Source organism: Brachycentrus maculatus, unplaced genomic scaffold (assembly GCF_059751285.1).
Source record: "Brachycentrus maculatus isolate JH-2025_06_01 unplaced genomic scaffold, ASM5975128v1 h1tg000271l, whole genome shotgun sequence".
Taxonomy (NCBI): domain Eukaryota; kingdom Metazoa; phylum Arthropoda; class Insecta; order Trichoptera; family Brachycentridae; genus Brachycentrus; species Brachycentrus maculatus.
The window spans coordinates 399,850-418,863 of record NW_028281022.1 but is presented as its reverse complement, the minus strand read 5'-3'; the positions used below and the strand labels follow the sequence as shown (position 1 = coordinate 418,863).

The 19,014-nt window shown below is 31.3% G+C and overlaps 2 protein-coding genes across 2 annotated transcripts; both read left to right on the top strand.

Annotated features, from left to right (window-relative positions):
* Positions 1–871: 871 nt before the first annotated feature.
* LOC148305516 (NADH dehydrogenase (ubiquinone) complex I, assembly factor 6-like) lies at positions 872–5,626 on the top strand. Its single transcript, XM_088266595.1, has 5 exons — positions 872–1,117; positions 1,210–1,441; positions 3,076–3,308; positions 4,194–4,356; positions 5,317–5,626. Exons 1-5 carry the CDS (start codon positions 1,017–1,019, stop codon positions 5,494–5,496), a joined length of 909 nt encoding a protein of 302 aa, XP_088122721.1. The 5' UTR covers positions 872–1,016; the 3' UTR covers positions 5,497–5,626.
* A 5,660-nt stretch (positions 5,627–11,286) lies between these two features.
* On the top strand, positions 11,287–18,990 carry LOC148305515 (tyrosine aminotransferase-like). Its single transcript, XM_088266594.1, has 6 exons — positions 11,287–11,511; positions 15,015–15,102; positions 15,475–15,733; positions 16,249–16,722; positions 17,661–17,843; positions 18,588–18,990. The coding sequence occupies exons 1-6, from the start codon at positions 11,370–11,372 to the stop codon at positions 18,756–18,758; spliced, it is 1,317 nt and encodes a 438-aa protein (XP_088122720.1). The 5' UTR covers positions 11,287–11,369; the 3' UTR covers positions 18,759–18,990.
* Positions 18,991–19,014: the final 24 nt, after the last annotated feature.

Here is a 19,014-nt window from a genome sequence, read left to right as displayed (position 1 = left end):
ACACGTCTGGTGTAAAAATTGTGTTTAAACTGCCATTGGGCAGTCTGCGTTGATTTGAACTGATTTATGACTTAATGCATTCGGATTACCAAAAAAACACCAAGGGAAAACTCACGTGTTTTGGCAACTTATATAGGGATATATAAATATTAAGAAGCGTTCAAGTTCTGGATTTATAGAAGAATGAAAATAATTAGTTTTAGAAGTAAAAAACTAAGAGGTTTTTAAAATAGTGAAATACAATCTGATTAAAAATAATACAAAATTGAAAGAGGAAAATAATGTGATTTATCCTATGACAAAATGACTTTGTAACTTCTATAATAAAAGGGTAAATTTAAAGGAAAAGACGATGAGGAAGGCCAATTAGGAGTCATGTGGATTAGTTAAAAAAGGGATAAATATCCACAAAATTTATTTTTCGACAGAGAGCGGTGGAAGGTGATGCATTTTTTGTTTCCATAAGTAAAAATATACTATTCTGTGCTTCCATAGATTAAATAAGATACCAAATGAATTCTTGATTAATGAAATGTCCAATTCACATTTTTTAATCGATATTTTGAAAAATCTTCTCCTTATGATTTACAATTTGCATTATTGTTTGGCTTCAAAGAAAAATGGATAGATATATTATAGAAGATAGAAAAGGGCAAAAATAAAATGAAGGGATTCGCCTACATATTCGTATGGCGAATGTTGATCCCACGATCTAGTAAAAAATTTAAGAACATATCTCAACCGACTGTCAGTGTCAAAATCTCAAATTTCTGAGCTTTGACACAGTGGAATGTGCATAATACATTTTTTTAAATATCAAATGTGTTTTAGTAGGAAATAATTAATTTTTTAGTATTTTAATTGTTTCTTAAGTAATTAAAAATACACTAAAACTACATTTATATCCGAAATTAACAAAAAACTCGTATAAAATTGTTATTTAACCGCCTATCTTAGGCTAAATATAGTCATAATTTAATTTGTTCCCGAAGTATAAATTTGGAGTTAATTGAAAAATGATTTTAATGAAACCTCAAAAATTGTTACCTTGTAACGTTCTCAGAAGTATTCGATATAAATCAAGTAGTTCTTTACAATACTGCTTAGATTCTGTAAGGTAAGGTGTTGTCTCAGTAATTCGATTTCGAGGAGAAACCTTTTGTATGATATAATTTTATGAAGTTACTTTATTAATATTTTTTTAGGTAGACAGCACGACTATGAAAACTATTTGTCAACCCTTTTTCTCGGAAATAAATTACGATCATGCGCATTTATCATCCGAGCATTCAATGTCGAAATTTCAAGAGTACAGGAACAGGCCAGTGAAGAAAATATTGCCCTCATGCGCTTTCAGTTTTGGACTGACACACTTGAAAAAATAAATGAAAAAAATATCAAGAATTTTCCTGCTCATCCCGTGGCACAGGAACTATGTCGGGTAAAAAGTTATTTATGAATTTGAAGATATAGATGCACTAGTTAAAGTTGCCAAATTAAAACCAAACAGTAATAATTATAATGTAATCCAACACTTGATAGCATTTCCAACGCACCACCAAAATATTTCAACATTATTACAGAACATTATTACTCAAAGTTTTTTCCTCTCCAAAAAATACTTACATAAGAATTTTAGCATTTACTTATAATAATAATAATAAATTTGGATAATTTATAAAGCGCCATTTTCGTAAAATACTACCTCAAGGGTGGAAATGTTGTAGCAAACAAATGTATTTTTAGTTTTTTTTAAAGATCATCTCACTCTCATTATTTCTAACCAGTGGTGCAAGAACATTCCACGCCATCAGTCCCGCAACAGCAAATACACGCTCGCTAAATTTAGTGCGCTGGTTGCGAGCTGGTAAGATCACTTCGACCACTTCAGTTATTGTAGCCGGTTGAAGCGTGAGACGTCTATCAACCAATTCGTCTGAAGCACACAACTCTTTTAGATACTCTTAACTGAACTTTTAGATAAAAACATAAATTTTACAGTTCACTTGCTAACCCATCCGCATATCAGTTTTTTTCAAAAAATATATATAAATACACTAATTGAATGTATCCCCGCAAGTAAAAAAGTTGCCCCGCCCGGAGGGGAGGTGATATGGTTTGTCAAACAATGAGGCGTTAATATTTTGCACCTGATACAACGAGAACAAACATAGGAATATTCTTTAAATGCAGAAAAAGGTAGCACGCACTAAACAGTTTGATTTTTGTAGTACAAATCAGTCCGACAAATCATAACGCTCGCGTGTGACTCATACTTTGAAGCATCAAAGGCGTTCAAATTCAACCGAGTTATAAAAATAAACTCTCATAAAATTATAACTTTTACTGTTTTACCAATAAATATGGTACATATCGCTCACTCCTTTCAAGAACGTCATAAATCAAAAATCGTCAATTTTCAGTTGTGCATGTTTTCGGAATGTTCAGAAAATATACTATATCCCAGCAAAAGAGGCATATTTTTAACTTAATATTTACCCGCTACAGGTCAGAAAGTGTTGTTTTTGCATTTTGAAGAAAAGGTATTGTTTAATGATTTTTTTTCAATATGCTAAATATTTTTCAAATGGGGAAAAAACCTTCAAGTTAAACCTAAAAAGATCTGTTGCACAATAAAAAGTTCAATAACTGGCTTGATATTTATTTTTAATACATTGTATTTTATTTTTAAACTTTAAAAACGTTCTCCTGTAATATCAAGAGTGAGCGATATAACTATTATGGATGTATTTTATCGTGTGTCTAGATCAGAAATGTGACAAATTAACAAGTAAACTTTAAAAATAACTCAATAAAACATTATACCTATGTAAAGTTTTGATTTCTAACTGATATTAGTTGATATTTCAATGAAAAGGATAATTCCGGTATGCCGATGGGTTAACAATCAAATATTACTTTTTTTGGTAATTTTACCATAGAGTACATAATAGGTTACTACATTCCATATTAATTAGTTTGTCAATAGCCCCATAAAGTAACCCATGAGAAGGTGTTTTAAAATATCTTTGTATATATATTAATAGTTTTCAATGTGTGAATGTTTTTTTTCAGGCCTGTTACAATTTCAACATTTCAAAAAGAAATTTATCCAAGCTGGTTAAAGCTCGCAAAATGAACATAACAAAAAAGTACTACAACAGTCTTGAAGAAATGGAAAAATATGCAGATGAAACTGTATCTCCAATATACTATATTCTTTTAGAAATTGCCGGCCATAAAAATGTGCACTGTGATCATGCTGCTTCGCATCTCGGAAAAGCACAAGGTCTTACAAATATGCTCAGGTATGCAAATTACCACCTTAAAGACGTTTGTGCACTGCACGGAATTTTACCATCCGGCAGTCTATTTTTGAAAAATGAAAGCGACTACGAATGTTTAGCATGATTGAATTTACGCTCAACGTGTTCACGCACCGATCAAGAGCACCGATCCGAAGAAAGATGGACAAAAGCACAAGCCCATCCAAGCCAATCATCGTTTTGTATGCTAACTGACGTGCCGGATGGTAAAATTCCGTATAGTGCACAAACACCCTAAGATGGATATTTAAATGTGTTTATAATAAGGGTACTTTTTCAGAATTTTATTAACATATATATAAACTCATTGAATTTTATAAACTTATCAACAGTTAATAAAAGTAGCCACAGTCTTCTAGTGATGCATCATAACAACAAATTTTCAAAATTGTTGAATTATTTTGACTCGTTTTAAAAAATAATTACCAACATAAATGCCTCAAAATGTAACCCAAAAAAGAGAATTGTTTCATATACCTATTTATATTTTTAAAAAGGTAATAATTAATTCTGGTACCTGAAGCAGAAGGCTGATCACCTTTCCTTTATGTGTTAACGATCAAGATAACACTGTGTTTATATTATGCAGTGCCCTATGCACCATCGGGTGCAGATGAGGGCTAATAAAAACAGTCTCACTGATTTAAAATATACACATTTCTATATTACAATAAAGAAAATCTTTAACAGTTGTGGCTACATTAACTAAAATACCAGCAGAATGATGTTCAGTATGACACCCTTACATCTACTTATGATCCATTCTTTGGATTAGTTTATAAGAGTACTGTGAAATAATTTAAACTTTGCATTTTGTGTATGTCATGCTACTTTATAAATTTGTTAAATGTAAATGATTCTTTCAAGATCTGTGGAGCAGTCAGCCAAAAATAGATTTGTCGTGTTACCATTGGATCTGCTTGTGAAGCATAATCTAAGCCAGGAAAATGTCCTTCGTTGTGTTGACAATCAGAATATGAAAGATGTTGTATTTGAAGTGGCTTCCCGAGCTAATCAACATCTAGAAAAGGTATATTTATTTAGAAAAAAATACAATTCTAGAAATTACATTTAAAAAAACCGATGAAATGACATATATCAAATAACTTTTTTTTTGATATATGACGATCATTTTAAAGTTTAAAAATATAATAAAATGTATTAAAAAATAAATATCAAGCTACTTATTGAACTTTTTACTGAGTAACGGATCTTTTTAGGTAAAACCTGAATGTATTTCACCGTTTTAAAATATTTAGTATATTTAAAAAAATAATCAAACAAAACCTTTTCTTCAAAATGCAAAAACAACACTTTCTGCCCTGTAGGGGGTAAATATTAAGTTAAAAATATGCAGCTTTTGCTGGGATATAGTACATTTTCTGAGCATTCCGAAAACATGCACAACTGAAAATGTACGATTTTTGAAATATGACATTGTTGAAAAGAGTGAGCGATATGAGATACTAAATTTTTAATAAAAACAAACTAATTTCTGAGATAAATGTATTTTAAGGGCTGGTCTGTTAAATATGTAACCCTTAATCCTGTTTTAAGTGCGTTTTATACTAGCTATTGGACCCATATTGAAGTAATTTTATCTAAAACTGTTAAAAGTATATATGACCTCTTTATTGTATTTATTATTTTTTGCAAACTGTTAAGAATAAGTGATTACTAAAAATTCAACACATTTTATTTTATTTAAAGTAATTACTGCCCACAGGATTTAAATTGTTGACCATTTTATGGTCAGTCAGGGGGTCTATTTTTTATTTTTATAATTTTGGTTTAATAGTTTGGTATTTAAATAATAAATTTAATGAATGTCATGGAATGTGCTAATCTAATAGTCTGTGTGGTAAATTTGTATTTACATAGGAATTTTTACACAGTAAAATACAAAAAATACAATTTTTATTTAATAAAGCATATGTTCGTATCATTGAGTGACTGAGAATTTTTATATAATATTAAAGATTGTTTTCAGGCTCGGAGCATTGATGTCCCAAATGATGTAAAGTCAATTCTCCTCCCAGCAGTGGCAATAGATAAATACTTGAAAAGATTACAGATAAATGATTTTGATTTGTTCCATAAAAAAGTCAAGGAAAGAGATAATTTATTGCCATTTAATCTATTTTTTAATAAATTAAGATCAAAATATTAATTTTTTGTATCATTTTCTTACATCAATTTTCGTTATTAGTGTTGCAAGGAAATTATCACTACTCTATTCTATGTGATTCCCCGATTTCCTAAATCACATTTTGCAATGACGACAAGTTATGACAATAGATCAGTAGTACATTTGTTATGACTTATTTGAAATCCCTTCCCAGTAAAAAATTTACATGCGATGTACGTGCCTTGTTTTAAGGTTTGACCTCTTGTATTATTTTTATTGCTAGATTAATTCCTTTCAAATAATATACTAGATCTGTTGGATAAATGAATATATCGTATGTCGTATTATTTTTCATAATTTCATACAGTAAGTCAGGTGTGTGTTTTGACCTCTGCTGGACCCGGGAGACTGGCTCATTGAACCCCTGGGGTTCAATCAAACCCAATTTAAAAACCACTGGTTTAGATTGTTCCTTTACGATGTAGGCAATTATATTTTGTTCCAAACAGGAGATACAAACTCTACTTTCCTTATGAAAAAATAATATATTTACTGGTAGAAAAAATACTATAACACAATAATACATAACGCAATAATAATAATAGCAAAGGATGCTATAACTCTTAACTCTCTTATTACCAACATCTTTCCAAGTTATACATGTAAGATTTAACTTACCCCCAAACTCGGAGCAGTGCAGATTTATCCAGAATGTGCCACTGTTTGGTGTTGTTGTTGTAGGAACATTGGATCATATTTCTTTGACAAAGAATAAAGTCCAACAATTTCTGTTTTTCGTATGTCATGATATGATTAATTTTTTGCTGTTGCATCAATTTTAGATTTGCTAAGATTTGGAACATGATGGGACTACTTCTCATACTGCTGATGAAACCTGCAATAAACAACTTTATTGCAGGAAAAAATCCCTGACTGTAATTTCTAATTGTGAAAATTTCAATCGGCCACAGCTTTAGAAGTTTTTTTTTTATCTTAATAGTATGCCAAGAATCTAAAAACCATCATTGACCTCAATATTAATATCTCTGGTCATAACAGATATTACACAGATTTAAATAAATGGATATTGTACATAGGGATTTATTTGAATTCGTCGTTGTTATTATTTATTTATTTTTATTAAAAAAGAGAAATATTTGTGTTTTTAATATTTACATAAATATTTCAATTTCATACTATTTCTGTGAGCCTAAGCGGCTCATTATTAGAAATAGGTATCAAATTGTGGTAGAGTGGATTTGAACTGAGAAACTCTGACTTAAGTGTCCTCGACACTAACCACGGGACCACCACCCGATACAATAGTTAAAACAAAAGTTCGAAGAGTCACCCTTTGTTAAAGCCAATATCATTTTCCACACATGATTCTAATTAGATTGATACCAATAAACATTATTATTTTTATTTCTTAGTTTTATTATTGATTATATAATTCAAATTAATTTTGTGCCAACCTATAGTTGCTCAATAAATTTTAGGTAATTGAGACATTAAGGTGTTTAAACTGTTGTATTTCTAGGTTTGATTCTTTCTGTTCAAAATACTAAAAACAAAATTACAAGAGATGAAGCGGATACCCAGTTACCATCCGGTATCCGGCCAGAAATCGGATACTACAAAAAGCCGGGTTCCAAATCCTCTATTAAAGTAAACGTTTATTATTTATTATTCCGTTTATCATCATAATCAAAAATATAATTTTTGTACATTTTGAACATAGATGAAGAAGAATATGGAAGTCTGGGTATTTACAGGACTTATACTGTCATAGGCTGATTAAGTGATCAGTTTACACATATCACTCACTCCTTTCAAGAACGTCATAAATCAAAAATCGTTAATTTTCAGTATTGCATGTTTTCAGAATGCCCAGAAAATGTACTATATCCCAGCAAAAGAGGCATATTTTTAACTAAATATTTACCCGCTACAGGGCAGAAAGTGTTGTTTTTGCATTTCGAAGAAAAGGTATTGTTTAATTATTTTGTTAAATATACTAAATATTTTTCAAATGGAGAAAAAGCCTTCAGGTTTTACCTAATAAGATATGTTGCACAGTAAAAAGTTCAGTAAGTGGCTTGATATTTATTTTCAATACATTATATTATATTTTTAAACTTAAAATTATATTTAAAAACGTTCTGAAAAATCAAGTATTTTGATTTATGACGTTCTTGAAAGGAGTGAGCGACATGTTACATTCACCATTCTACCTTTGATTGAAAACCACACAAGTTTTAATATAAATTTAAATCAAGAATTACGCATTTACAAAAGACGCAATTATTGATTTGATGATAATTTTAAAAGGTATTTTTTATAAACAAAATAAATATACTGCAAAAAAGAGAAAAAATAATGAAACAGTAATTTGGAATTTCCTACATCTCTCGCATATACTTACTATCAGCACTATGCGCATACGCATGCAGAAAGGGAATCATTTTTGTTATCTTGAATTTTTAAAATAAAATTAAGAAATAAAAAGCAGTTATGATTTTTATACAAGGAAACCTATCTACCATACTTTTTTCAAGCCGAACGTACAGTGGAACCTCTCATAACGGGTAATTCGCATAACGAGCAAAAAAATATTAAAAAGTTGCTCCCTTAACGAGCGAAATTTCGTATAACGAGCTACAGAGAAAGGGCAAGTCCCTTTTTCACGACGTTTATTTGTGAGCCGGGACTTCCGCGCCAGTCGAAACAAAAAAATGTTTCGCTTAATGAGTATTTCGTTTAACGAGTAAGATTCTGGAACAAATTATGCTGGTTATGAGAGGTTCCACTGTATCTATATTGTAAAGAATACTCGGTGTACTCCCACCTCGTCATCCGAGCGCGACAAGTTACGACTTGAAATCGGGTAAAACATAAAAATCGCTCGCTCCTTTCAACAACGTCATATATCAAAAAAATTGATTTTTCAGGAGATTGTTTTTAATGTTTAAAAATATTATGTAATGTATGAAAAATAAATATCAAGCTACTTATATTACTTTTTACTGTGCAACAGACCTTTTTAGGTAAAACCTGAAGGTTTTTTCTCCATTCGAAAAATATTTAGTATCTTTAAAAAAATTATTAAACAATACCTTTTCTTCAAAATACAAAAACAACACTTTTTGACCTGTAGCGAGAAAATATTAAGTTAAAAATTTGCCGCTTTTACTGGGATATAGTAAATTTTCTGGGAATGTTGAAAGGGGTGAGCGACATCTGGCTGTCGGATATTCGGCGCTTCGTTCGAAAACCTTTGCCCAATACCCGCAAAGCACTATCCAAATCATTTCTAGTATTACATATTTATTTCCCAGGTATATAGACAAATTTAATGTTTTAATTGTATTGCTATGTTATATTGTACTGGCACTGTAGTGCCAGATCGCTAATCCGAACGCTCCGTAATCCGGAAAGTCTCATAATCCGAACGATTTCGCGCCTCTGGTGACGGCAAGCAGCTGATGCCAGTTTAAAAAAATCCACCTTCTGAAGCCGTAAAAGCTTTAAAAATAGCCATCAACTGGGCTGAAAACGTCGTCCAGAACATTAAGGAATTTTATAGTTTTGAGACCAATGCGTGATTTAGTCCTAGTTATGTTCGTTAATTCAAAAGAAAATATCTGATTTTTTCGAGCAAATAAAAATGTTAAATTTTAATATTCAGTGCCTAAATAAAAATGTTAAATAAAGAACATATGTATTTGTAAACGAAATTTCCTTTATTTTTTTTAAACACTCCGAACGATTCCCTGATCCGAACTACCCGCTACAGTATTTACTATCATAAAACATAATTTGTATTTTTTAAAAGGAGAGTTCCTGTCATTGATAGGACTCAATATTATAACCATAATAAATCACCCGTAAACGAGTGTAGGCAAAAAATAATTGAAAAAATATATGATTCAAAGACGCTAAGCTAAATATGATAAGTGGATGGTAAGGCTGAAAATAGAGATGTGGCGTTTATGGAGCATCCGCTATCTTAAGCATTACTATAAAATAATGGTTTTCTTTGAAAGTACACGGCTGTCCAAATTTAAAACACAGTAAGGGACATTTTTTTGTAGTACGCTTTTTTTGCATTTATGGACTAAGTAGACTCTACTTAGTCCAAAAATGCAAAAAAATGTCCCTTACTGTGTTTTATATTTGGACAGCCGTACATGTTGCGCACGTGAACGTGAACACGTTGCGCGTAAATTCGATCACGCTATACTGTCGTAGTCGTTTTCATTTTTCAAAACCGGACTGCCGGACGGTGAAATCCCGTGTAGTGGACAATCGCCCTAAGACGATTCTTATGAGAACATTAATCAGTGATTTTATTATTATTCACTATTTTGAAGTTTAAAATGTTTATTTTAAATGCAAAATATCATTAGATGCACGTGCTTTAAAAATCTATTTTCGTATTTACTTAAATATATTTGAAGTTTGATTAAGCAAAAAAGAATAAATAATATGCTGTTTATTTATAGACTTCAATACATTGTATTTGAACATTAAATTGAATAAGATATTTGACATTGTGTATCGTTGTCAATTTGCATATAATTTGGTTGATAACGACTTGTTGCAACGCGCAATGCAGTTATCGAGGTAAATATTTCTTTAACGAGTCCGCTATTTTATGTAACTCAAGTAGAAAATTAAGATTCCCATAAATATCGTCACCATTTGCAGAAACAAACTGCAAGCAAGGAAATTTTACAGGGGAGGCAGTTAATCTTTAGAATGTGTATATGTACATACATTGACTCCCGATAATATTTTTTAAAAATAATTTTTCAAATAATGAGTTGTTATATGAGTCATAATGAGGTTGTTGTATGTACGAGTATATATTCTTGAAAAATCGTAATATCGTTGAAAGGTTTTTTGTATTTTGACAATATATGAGTCCCACGTTGCGGATGTCGATTTATTACAAAACTTTCTTAAATAAAGATTACTGCGAATCAAGTGCACCCCTAAACTTTAGTACAAGTTCATTCCTTATATAGAAATTTTGAGGATAACTTCTATATAAATAATGTTTATATGCGCTACTAAAATATCGATTTAGATTATTTCGCTTTGAAAGAGCGACGATCACTTTGCGTACTAAGAAAACCAGTTGCCTTTGTTAATCGGGATGAAAAATACCTTCCCAGGCGTCATCAAAATTATACATTTCATTGGAGAAAAGCATTCAATGCCTAGGAGCTTGAAGTTCCATATTCTTACTCGCACAAGCTGGTGTCATAAATATACGTGGCACTGTACGACTGTTTAAACTTTTAAAGTCGTCCTTATGGTGTTGGTTAGAACGGTTAGCCAATAGAGAATAGAGACAAAGCCTTAGGGCGGTGATTATACACAATACCTACTTCATTAGTTGATCTAAACTATAATAATAAGTTCAATTTCTTTTAGGATAGATTTTTTTAATTGAATTATCGGCTTACAAAATTTGAATTTTCGCTTTTGAAATGGGTCACTATTCCTGTACAATCCCTAGGAACGGCCCTGACCTTATTATTCTGGCATAATTTATTCGGTTTCGTCTCAAAATACGTAGATGAGGTAGCTAAATTTCAATATCAAGGAAATTGCGCGTAGAAGAAACGGGCTTTTCGGAATTAAATTGCAATAAACACCGGTGTTTTTGTCGAGATGCCTTTGACAACAAGCACATCACCATCCTAATCTGCATACCTGTCATCGGACTATACCGGAGGTGTGTTGCGGTCCACCAATGGCGTCAATATGTGACGCAAACGAGTTTCCAAGGTGCCTCGGAATATTGAACAAAACCGGCGGTCAGCGGCGTCCGTGGACCCATTACTGATAGTCTTCGCGAAGTGGCACCTCGGCAAGAGAAAAGTACAAATTTGGGCCTCGTGTCGATGTCTCGCGAGCGCAACAAGACCCGCTGGGAGGTGATAGCCTCCACCGCAGCTCTCAACACCCACAACCCCATCAGGAGGATTGTGGATAGCCTCTGCGTGGAGCCGCACCCCGACAAACCTATGATCGCGCTTTCAATTGGTTAGTAACGTATACCCTAACTATATTTAGTATATAATTAAGTTTAGGGTTGTGGTCCCGTGGTTAGTGTCGTGGACTCTGAGTGACTGTCTGAGTCAGAGTTTCTTAGTTCGAACCCACTCTATCACAATTTGATACCTACGTCTAATAATGAGCAGTTTAGGCTCACAGAAATAAATAATATTGAATTTAAGTATTTTTGCAAATAAGGAAAATACGAATATTTTTATATTCCACTAAAAAAATTACTATTTATTCTCACATAGACCCCAGCATCATATCGAAGCGGTGTTATCTTGATAATTACACGATGACAAGATGAGCAGTGTGCGTTTCAGATATTAGTCAAGGGTGATGTTAAATCGATGCTTGTGTGTAAAAAGCACTAATGTATTTATTTTAACACTCGATTTAAATTAATCGAACGTGGGACCCTCAGCACGAAAGCCAAATGCGTTAATAAGTAACCTACAAAGACATACAAACGACAAACATAGTTTTCAATTAAATTAAACTATTCAATTGCAGTAAAAATATTATTGTCTACTTTTTATATTGAAGTTTTCCAGATGCTTAACAATAAAATAATAATTTGTTATCGGCAATCGCTTCAAATGTTAATTTGTTAACCTTTTAGATCGAGTATTTTCTACAATATCAATATATAAAGAAATAATCATACACTTCTCTGAGATTTAAAAAAAAAAATGCGATGGTACGTTCGAAACCTATCATTTACTAAAGCTACACTAATTTTGTAATAATCAACATTAGTTCTATACAACGAACATTTTTTTATTCATGGATAAATATAAAATCGATATTAGTAGCTGTATAATTCTTATACCCTAGTATAAAGCTTTTCATCACTTATGTTTTTATTACAGTTTATATTTGAAATGAAATGAAACTGGATGAATTCAAATTAAAATTGGACCAAACATATAACAACACAATTAATGGTATATTTCGTTAAATCCATGCACTGCTTCATCTGTAATCATCGAACTCTTTAATAAATACAAACGTTTTTAGAATTTTCTGCGTTTTATAGAGAAATCTACAATCTTCGGTATACAGTTATAAAATCGCATATAAAGTTCGTTCCAACAGATCAGTAAACTGTCAAATTTTTGTTAAAATGCATGATCACCCTCAAATCCTAACGTTGGTTAATATTATAACGATCAAAGCACAGTTATATGTACGCTATTTTTATTTTATTAAAATCACATTTTCATAACCATCTGGAAATCACAATTAAAAACAAAAGTTTGGTATAAAGAATGAGTTTTTTAAGCTAAACATTTCGTACGCCAAATCACGCGCCTGATTGTCCGCAAACGTTTTGACATATCTCATATTTCTATAAAAATAATATATTTAATTGCTGCTATTTTTCTTTCCGTGCTGTTGTTTTTCGTCCATTTTTTATTTCATCAGTAATATCCGTTACTCTATACTCTTTTGCTTACGTCACCTGTATGCCGCTGAATATCCAAGAATATTTAGTGCAAGACCTGCCTTCACTATGCACCATTCGGGTTTGAATGGTGATCAAATACAAATAATAGTTATTACAATAATATAAAATTAAAGAACAAATAAGGTAGAAATTTACATTTATTTTACAAGGTGCTTCGTTGTGCGAATTATTCGCTAGCCGAATTCTCCATATGTACGGCAAAAGTAGTATTTCTTCCGTTGTAGTTACGAAGCAGGGATATCTACCTTAATTACATACAACTTGAATTTTTATATTTTTATAACAGCTTAGTAACACGCTATATAATTTTATGTGCATATTTTATTTATTAATTATAGTTAATAAAAATAAAATTCTTCTCTCGTTTTAAAAATACTTTTTCTCGATTGTTGAATCCTCCTATCCCATTATTTATTTGATTTTATTGTACTTTAAATATAATTATATTAAATATATATAATTATATTATATTTAAATAACAGTTCGTTAAATAATTATTGTACAATACAATCCTTCGTTCTTTTCCCATGAATATGGTATTTGACTGGTATTTTATACATATGAGTATTTTATACATATGCGGGATAGGTTTATCGCTATTGTTTTTGTCTGATTTTACATACTGTACTAGTTTTGTGTTTATACAAACTTGGTTTAAGTTTTTATTTTATTTTTAATTTCGCAAATTCAAGTAAGTTAAAATTAAACCATAGCTGTTTATTCCATACGTTACTAGAGATTCGGATAGTGGGTAATATTTAGAGAACGAGATATAGGCTTAGTTTAAACCTATAAGCTAAATTGCGGTACATGCCTTCATATTTTCAAAAATGTATATTTTTAATCCTCCGAGATTTATGTAAAACCGCACTTTAATTTATGACGTTCAAACTTTTAAAAGTTTGGTCGTTAGACAATGGAAGTTCTTTCCAGATTAAGTAGACATCGTAGAAAAATTAAATAAAAAAATACTGTTTTGAAAAATTAATTATAAGTTAGGTTTTCATAGTTTAAAAAATTAAAATGAGGGAATTCGGGATAAAATCTCCTAAAGAACAAAAAAAAGTTTTTTGTTGTTTTTTTTAAATTTCCTTTTAACTCTTCCGTTTCACTACAAAAAATACAATGTGACCTAGAATGTTAAAATGTAATTAAGGAAGTGTATGGGTACAGGAAATTTGTGCAAAAAAACTTGTAAAGATGTTGACAATTTAAAATATTTTTCAAAAACATTTGACTGATAATGTGAAGTAGATTATTTCAAATAATAACATGTTTGTATCAAAAACGTACCTTATGTATAAAAAATATGTTATTTAAAGTTTCAAAACGGGTTATTACAATTAAATTGTTTTTGACGTAATAAGTCAACGTTGTTTGTTTGTTTGTTTTCCACTTGTTTTCACATTTGCTACAAAGTTATTCGCATAAATTAATAAAATATTTATTTGTTGTATGTAAATCAGCCTCGATTTCATTTTATTACGCGGAGATAATCATATATTTATTTAACAAGTATACTGTGTGGATTGGAAAGTATAAGTTGGTATCCAATATTATTTCATTTGTGTTTGAATATCGCTAGCATGCAGTCACAAAGTGGTCGCCACGTGATTTTTAATGAAATCCTAATGCTGTTCTAATGTAGAAACTGATGGGGTAAATTCTTGCAACATCTCCACGGTTAGTTTGTATATTATCGGACGATTGCGGTGTAAAATCATAATTAAAATTCAAACCACTATCACAAAAAGTTGAATTATAATAATGTAAAACAGGTTATTGGCGGTTTTCCACTGAATTCCAGTGGTTTCTCGCCAAATACAATGTATATAATCTTGTTTCTTTATCAAGGGCAGCATGATCCACGTTGCAAGATGAATCCTTATGTGTATTAGGACTTAGATTCTTTGGTTCTAAAAATCTTACGAAAAACTCACAAAGGACTGTTTTTCGGAAATAATTATTATGCAAATGTAAAACATTGATATTTGAATATACGAGTGTGTTATTTTAGGTGACCCAACTATTCTCGGATATCTTAAACCTGCTCAAGAAACATTGGATGCTGTGACAAAAAGCTTGAGCACCCTTAATTTCAATGGGTATGTATTTTAAAAGCTAACATTAAAAAAATAATGTTAGGCGTGTATTTCATATTCAACTTTTTTATACTCGTATATACACACGTATTGCGAGCGGTTGCTTATATTAGCTAAAAGGTTTACAACGTATGCAAGCACACAATAAGTTGACATAATATGAAATACTTGCTAGAAATATTTACATAAAATTAATCTATAATATCGTTACGCTGGTAATAGTTAATTAGAATAAATATTTATTAAAATGTTTTCTATATTAATAATTCAAGGGCATTTTCTTATTACGATATCATACACTCAAGTACTGGATCGAATGAAAGGACGTCGAATGAAGTAACGTCTCTGAATTACTAATTTTATTTGTCTGCATAGATATGCCCCGTGCACAGGGTACAAGGAGTCACGAGAGGCGGTAGCGGAATACAGCTGCTTTAAGGATGGCGAAGGGATCGAATGCCACGTGAAGCCTGAAGATGTCATTATCTGTAGCGGATGCTCTCACGCCCTGGATCTGTGTATCACAGCCCTTGCGACTCCTGGACAAAATATCCTTATCCCGAGGCCAGGATTCTCTATATACAAAACTTTGGCAGATGGATCCGGGATCCAAGTTAAATATTACAATCTTCTCGTACGTAAAATTTTTAAAGATCCACCAATATATTTAAATATTATGTTTAAGATATAGAAGGGAATATGGTAGTTTGGGCATTTATATGGTGTACTGCCTATCAGTGCCTGATTTGAATGATCACATAGAAGTAATTCCTTATCATATAAAGATATTCATGTATGTTAAGTTTCAATATTAAAGTAAATATGGTTGGTCAATCATGGACAGGATGCTGAATGTTGCACAGTGTATAAAATGATAACTTAAACCATCCAATGACCGGTTGTAAAGCCTTATGAATTATGAATAATCAGACTTTTATACTTCCTTTTGAAAAAAAAACTTTTTCGTTTTTCTTGAGATATACAAAATATATTGGTTATCAATCCCTCGGGGGTTAAATACAATATTTAAATGTAAAACTCTAAATAATGTTATATTAATATTAAAATATGACAAAATTGCCATAAATAATTAATCGTCGTTTTTTCAATCTGTTTTTATAACATACTATTAATATAAATATTTTTCAGGAAGATCAACTATGGAGGGTAGATATTAAGGACTTAGAAAATAAAATTGATAACAAGACGTCCGCGATTGTGGTAATAAATCCATCTAATCCCTGTGGATCGGTTTATCCCAAGGAGCATCTAGAAGAGATACTCGCAGTCGCTTCGAGAAACTTCGTGCCTATAATTGCGGACGAAATATACGAACATCTGGTTTTCCCGGGACATAAATACTTTCCACTCGGAGCCCTATCCCGGGACGTCCCGGTCCTGTCGTGCAGCGGTATCACCAAGAGATTTGTGGTTCCCGGTTGGCGAATAGGATGGATTGTAATTCACGATCGGAATAATGTTCTGTCAGCCACTGTCAAGGGTGGTTTATGTAATTTATCGCAAAAGATAATAGGGAGCAATACATTAGTCCAGGGTGCTTTACCGGATATCCTCAGAAATACTCCACAAAAATTTTACACGGACGTGATCAACGTTATCCACGTAAGCAAATATTGAGTAAAATTATATTAATTATATTCCTCTGCACAGCTATGAGATGGGAGTAACGAATAATATTCTATTAAACATTGAAACTATGGGATAATATTTGATTATACATTGAAACTATGGGATGTTTGAGCATCATTGTTTTACAAATTCGAAAATAATTGTATTCAAAATTAAAAAAAAAACAACGAAAATTTAAAAAAAAAATCCTTTAGCTTTTAGAGATTGTGAGAATCAAACAGCGTCAACTTGACGTGGATCGTTCGGAATCTTAATGATCCGTTCGTGTACACTGATTGAGAACCGGATCCCAATTTTTATTAAACTCGTTTACCTACGAGTGCTGATACGTACGATTGGGTTACTAATTAAAAAAAATTATACACTAAATAACTGATTTTGGATTACAAAAAAAAAGGTTTCATGATGGTAAAAATTCTTGACGACCTTTTTTGTCGGCTTTCGTTCATTTGTGTTAAAAAATATTCCCCTTCGCCGGCGTGATTTACTCGACGAAAGATCCATTGCTCAATCGATCCGGTCTTAATGATACGATCCACTGATGCGGATCTTATGAATAACCGGAACCCACTTTTATGAATTTAGTACCAACTGACTTTAATTTTTGTATTAGCAACTTACGTAAGAAAGTTATAATTTTTAAGCTAATATGTATTTTTAAATAATATGATATTACGTAATTATAAACATTCGCCAAACCAAATTATTTTGTTGTTTTAATAGTAGTCTATTCTGATTCATGTTTCAAATTTAAACATCAAACAGTAACAATAATCAAATCTGCATTTGCAACTGTTGCGAATGCAGATTTGATTGTTGACATACGAAATTACGATTAATGTACTGCATATTGTGGCAAACAAGGGGTCGTAAATACCGAAGAGATTATAGTATTTAATATTTATTTATAGTTCCAAGCAAAACTGGCATATGACTCACTAAAACGTGTTAAAGGATTGAACCCAATGATGCCAGAAGGAGCCATGTACATGATGGTGGGAATTAAGATAGACTTGTTCCCAGGAATAAAGGACGATTTGGAATTTGTCGAGAAACTTGTATCGGAGCAGTCTGTCTTCTGTCTGCCGGGAAAGGTGAATAAGGATTTTAATACTATAACATCTCCTTTAAAAGTTTAATCCGTAATTAATTTCCTTTGTAAAACCTTTTTATTATTATTTTTTTATCAATATGAGGCAAAAGAATCTTGCATCCCTTATATCACTGCGACCATATCGCTCACTCCTTTCAAGAACGTCATAAATCAAAAATCGTCAATTTTCAGTTGTGCATGTTTTGGGAATGCCCAGAAAATGTACTAAATCCCAGCCAAAGAGGCATATTTTAACTTAATGTTTACCCGCTACAGGGCAGAAAGTGTTGTTTTTGAATTTTGAAGAAAATGTAGTGTTTAATTAGTTTTTTAAACATACAATTTTTTTTTCAAATGAAAAAAAAACCTTCAGGTTTTACCTAAAAAGATTTGCTGCACAGTAAAAAGTTTAATAAGTGGCTTGATATTTATTTTTAATATATTGCATTATATTTTTTAACTTTAAAAAAGTTCTCCTGAACAATCAAGTTTTTTGATTTATGACGTTCTTGAAAGGAGTGAGCGATATGATCTCCCTCTGTATCATAGCTCATTCTCAAGACCTACGTACAACCTCCATACAAACCATAATGTAAAACTATACTCAATTTTTTCCTTGAGTCTCTGTTTTCGCTTTGTTCAAATTCATTGGAAAAGTAAAAAAGATAGCCGATTTAACTCATCAAATGAATACGATGATATTAAAATTTACATCATTACAAAATTGTTTCTTTGTTTGTTTCAGTGTTTTAACTATCCAAATATGATGCGAATCGTCCTAACTGTTCCTGAACTCATGTTGAGAGAGGCGTGCGAAAGGATTGCAGAGTTTTGCGACAGTCATGCTTTGATGGGGAACAATATAAAAAATTACAAGATCATCGACTGTGATGACAACGTCATAGGATTACAATGACTTTTTTTTACCAACACAAATCTAAAACATTTTCCATGAAATTGTGAGTCTGTGTTGCGTTGGAACTATCATATCCATATTTTTTACAGTGATTTGTATAATTTAACAATTAATTGTAGGTCTCATAAAACAATAAGGATTTAAGCTTTTTAGACTATATACGATAATACCTAAATATATTTAAATTTATTGTATAACTATAGACCTTAATAAAACATTTCTATCTTAAAAATCTTTACTTTCTATTATGATTTAC

What these genes read in the sequence shown, in the direction of transcription:
- LOC148305516 (XM_088266595.1), top strand. Translation starts at nt 1,017, where the DNA reads ATGATTTTAATGAAACCTCAAAAATTGTTACCTTGTAACGTTCTCAGA. An exon ending in TGGCACAGGAACTATGTCGG is followed by an intron (nt 1,442 to 3,075) that starts GTAAAAAGTTAT and finishes GTTTTTTTTCAG; the next exon opens with GCCTGTTACAATTTCAACAT. An exon ending in GGTCTTACAAATATGCTCAG is followed by an intron (nt 3,309 to 4,193) that starts GTATGCAAATTA and finishes GATTCTTTCAAG; the next exon opens with ATCTGTGGAGCAGTCAGCCA.
- LOC148305515 (XM_088266594.1), top strand. Translation starts at nt 11,370, where the DNA reads ATGTCTCGCGAGCGCAACAAGACCCGCTGGGAGGTGATAGCCTCCACC. An exon ending in TATGATCGCGCTTTCAATTG is followed by an intron (nt 11,512 to 15,014) that starts GTTAGTAACGTA and finishes GTGTTATTTTAG; the next exon opens with GTGACCCAACTATTCTCGGA. An exon ending in ACGTGATCAACGTTATCCAC is followed by an intron (nt 16,723 to 17,660) that starts GTAAGCAAATAT and finishes ATTTATTTATAG; the next exon opens with TTCCAAGCAAAACTGGCATA.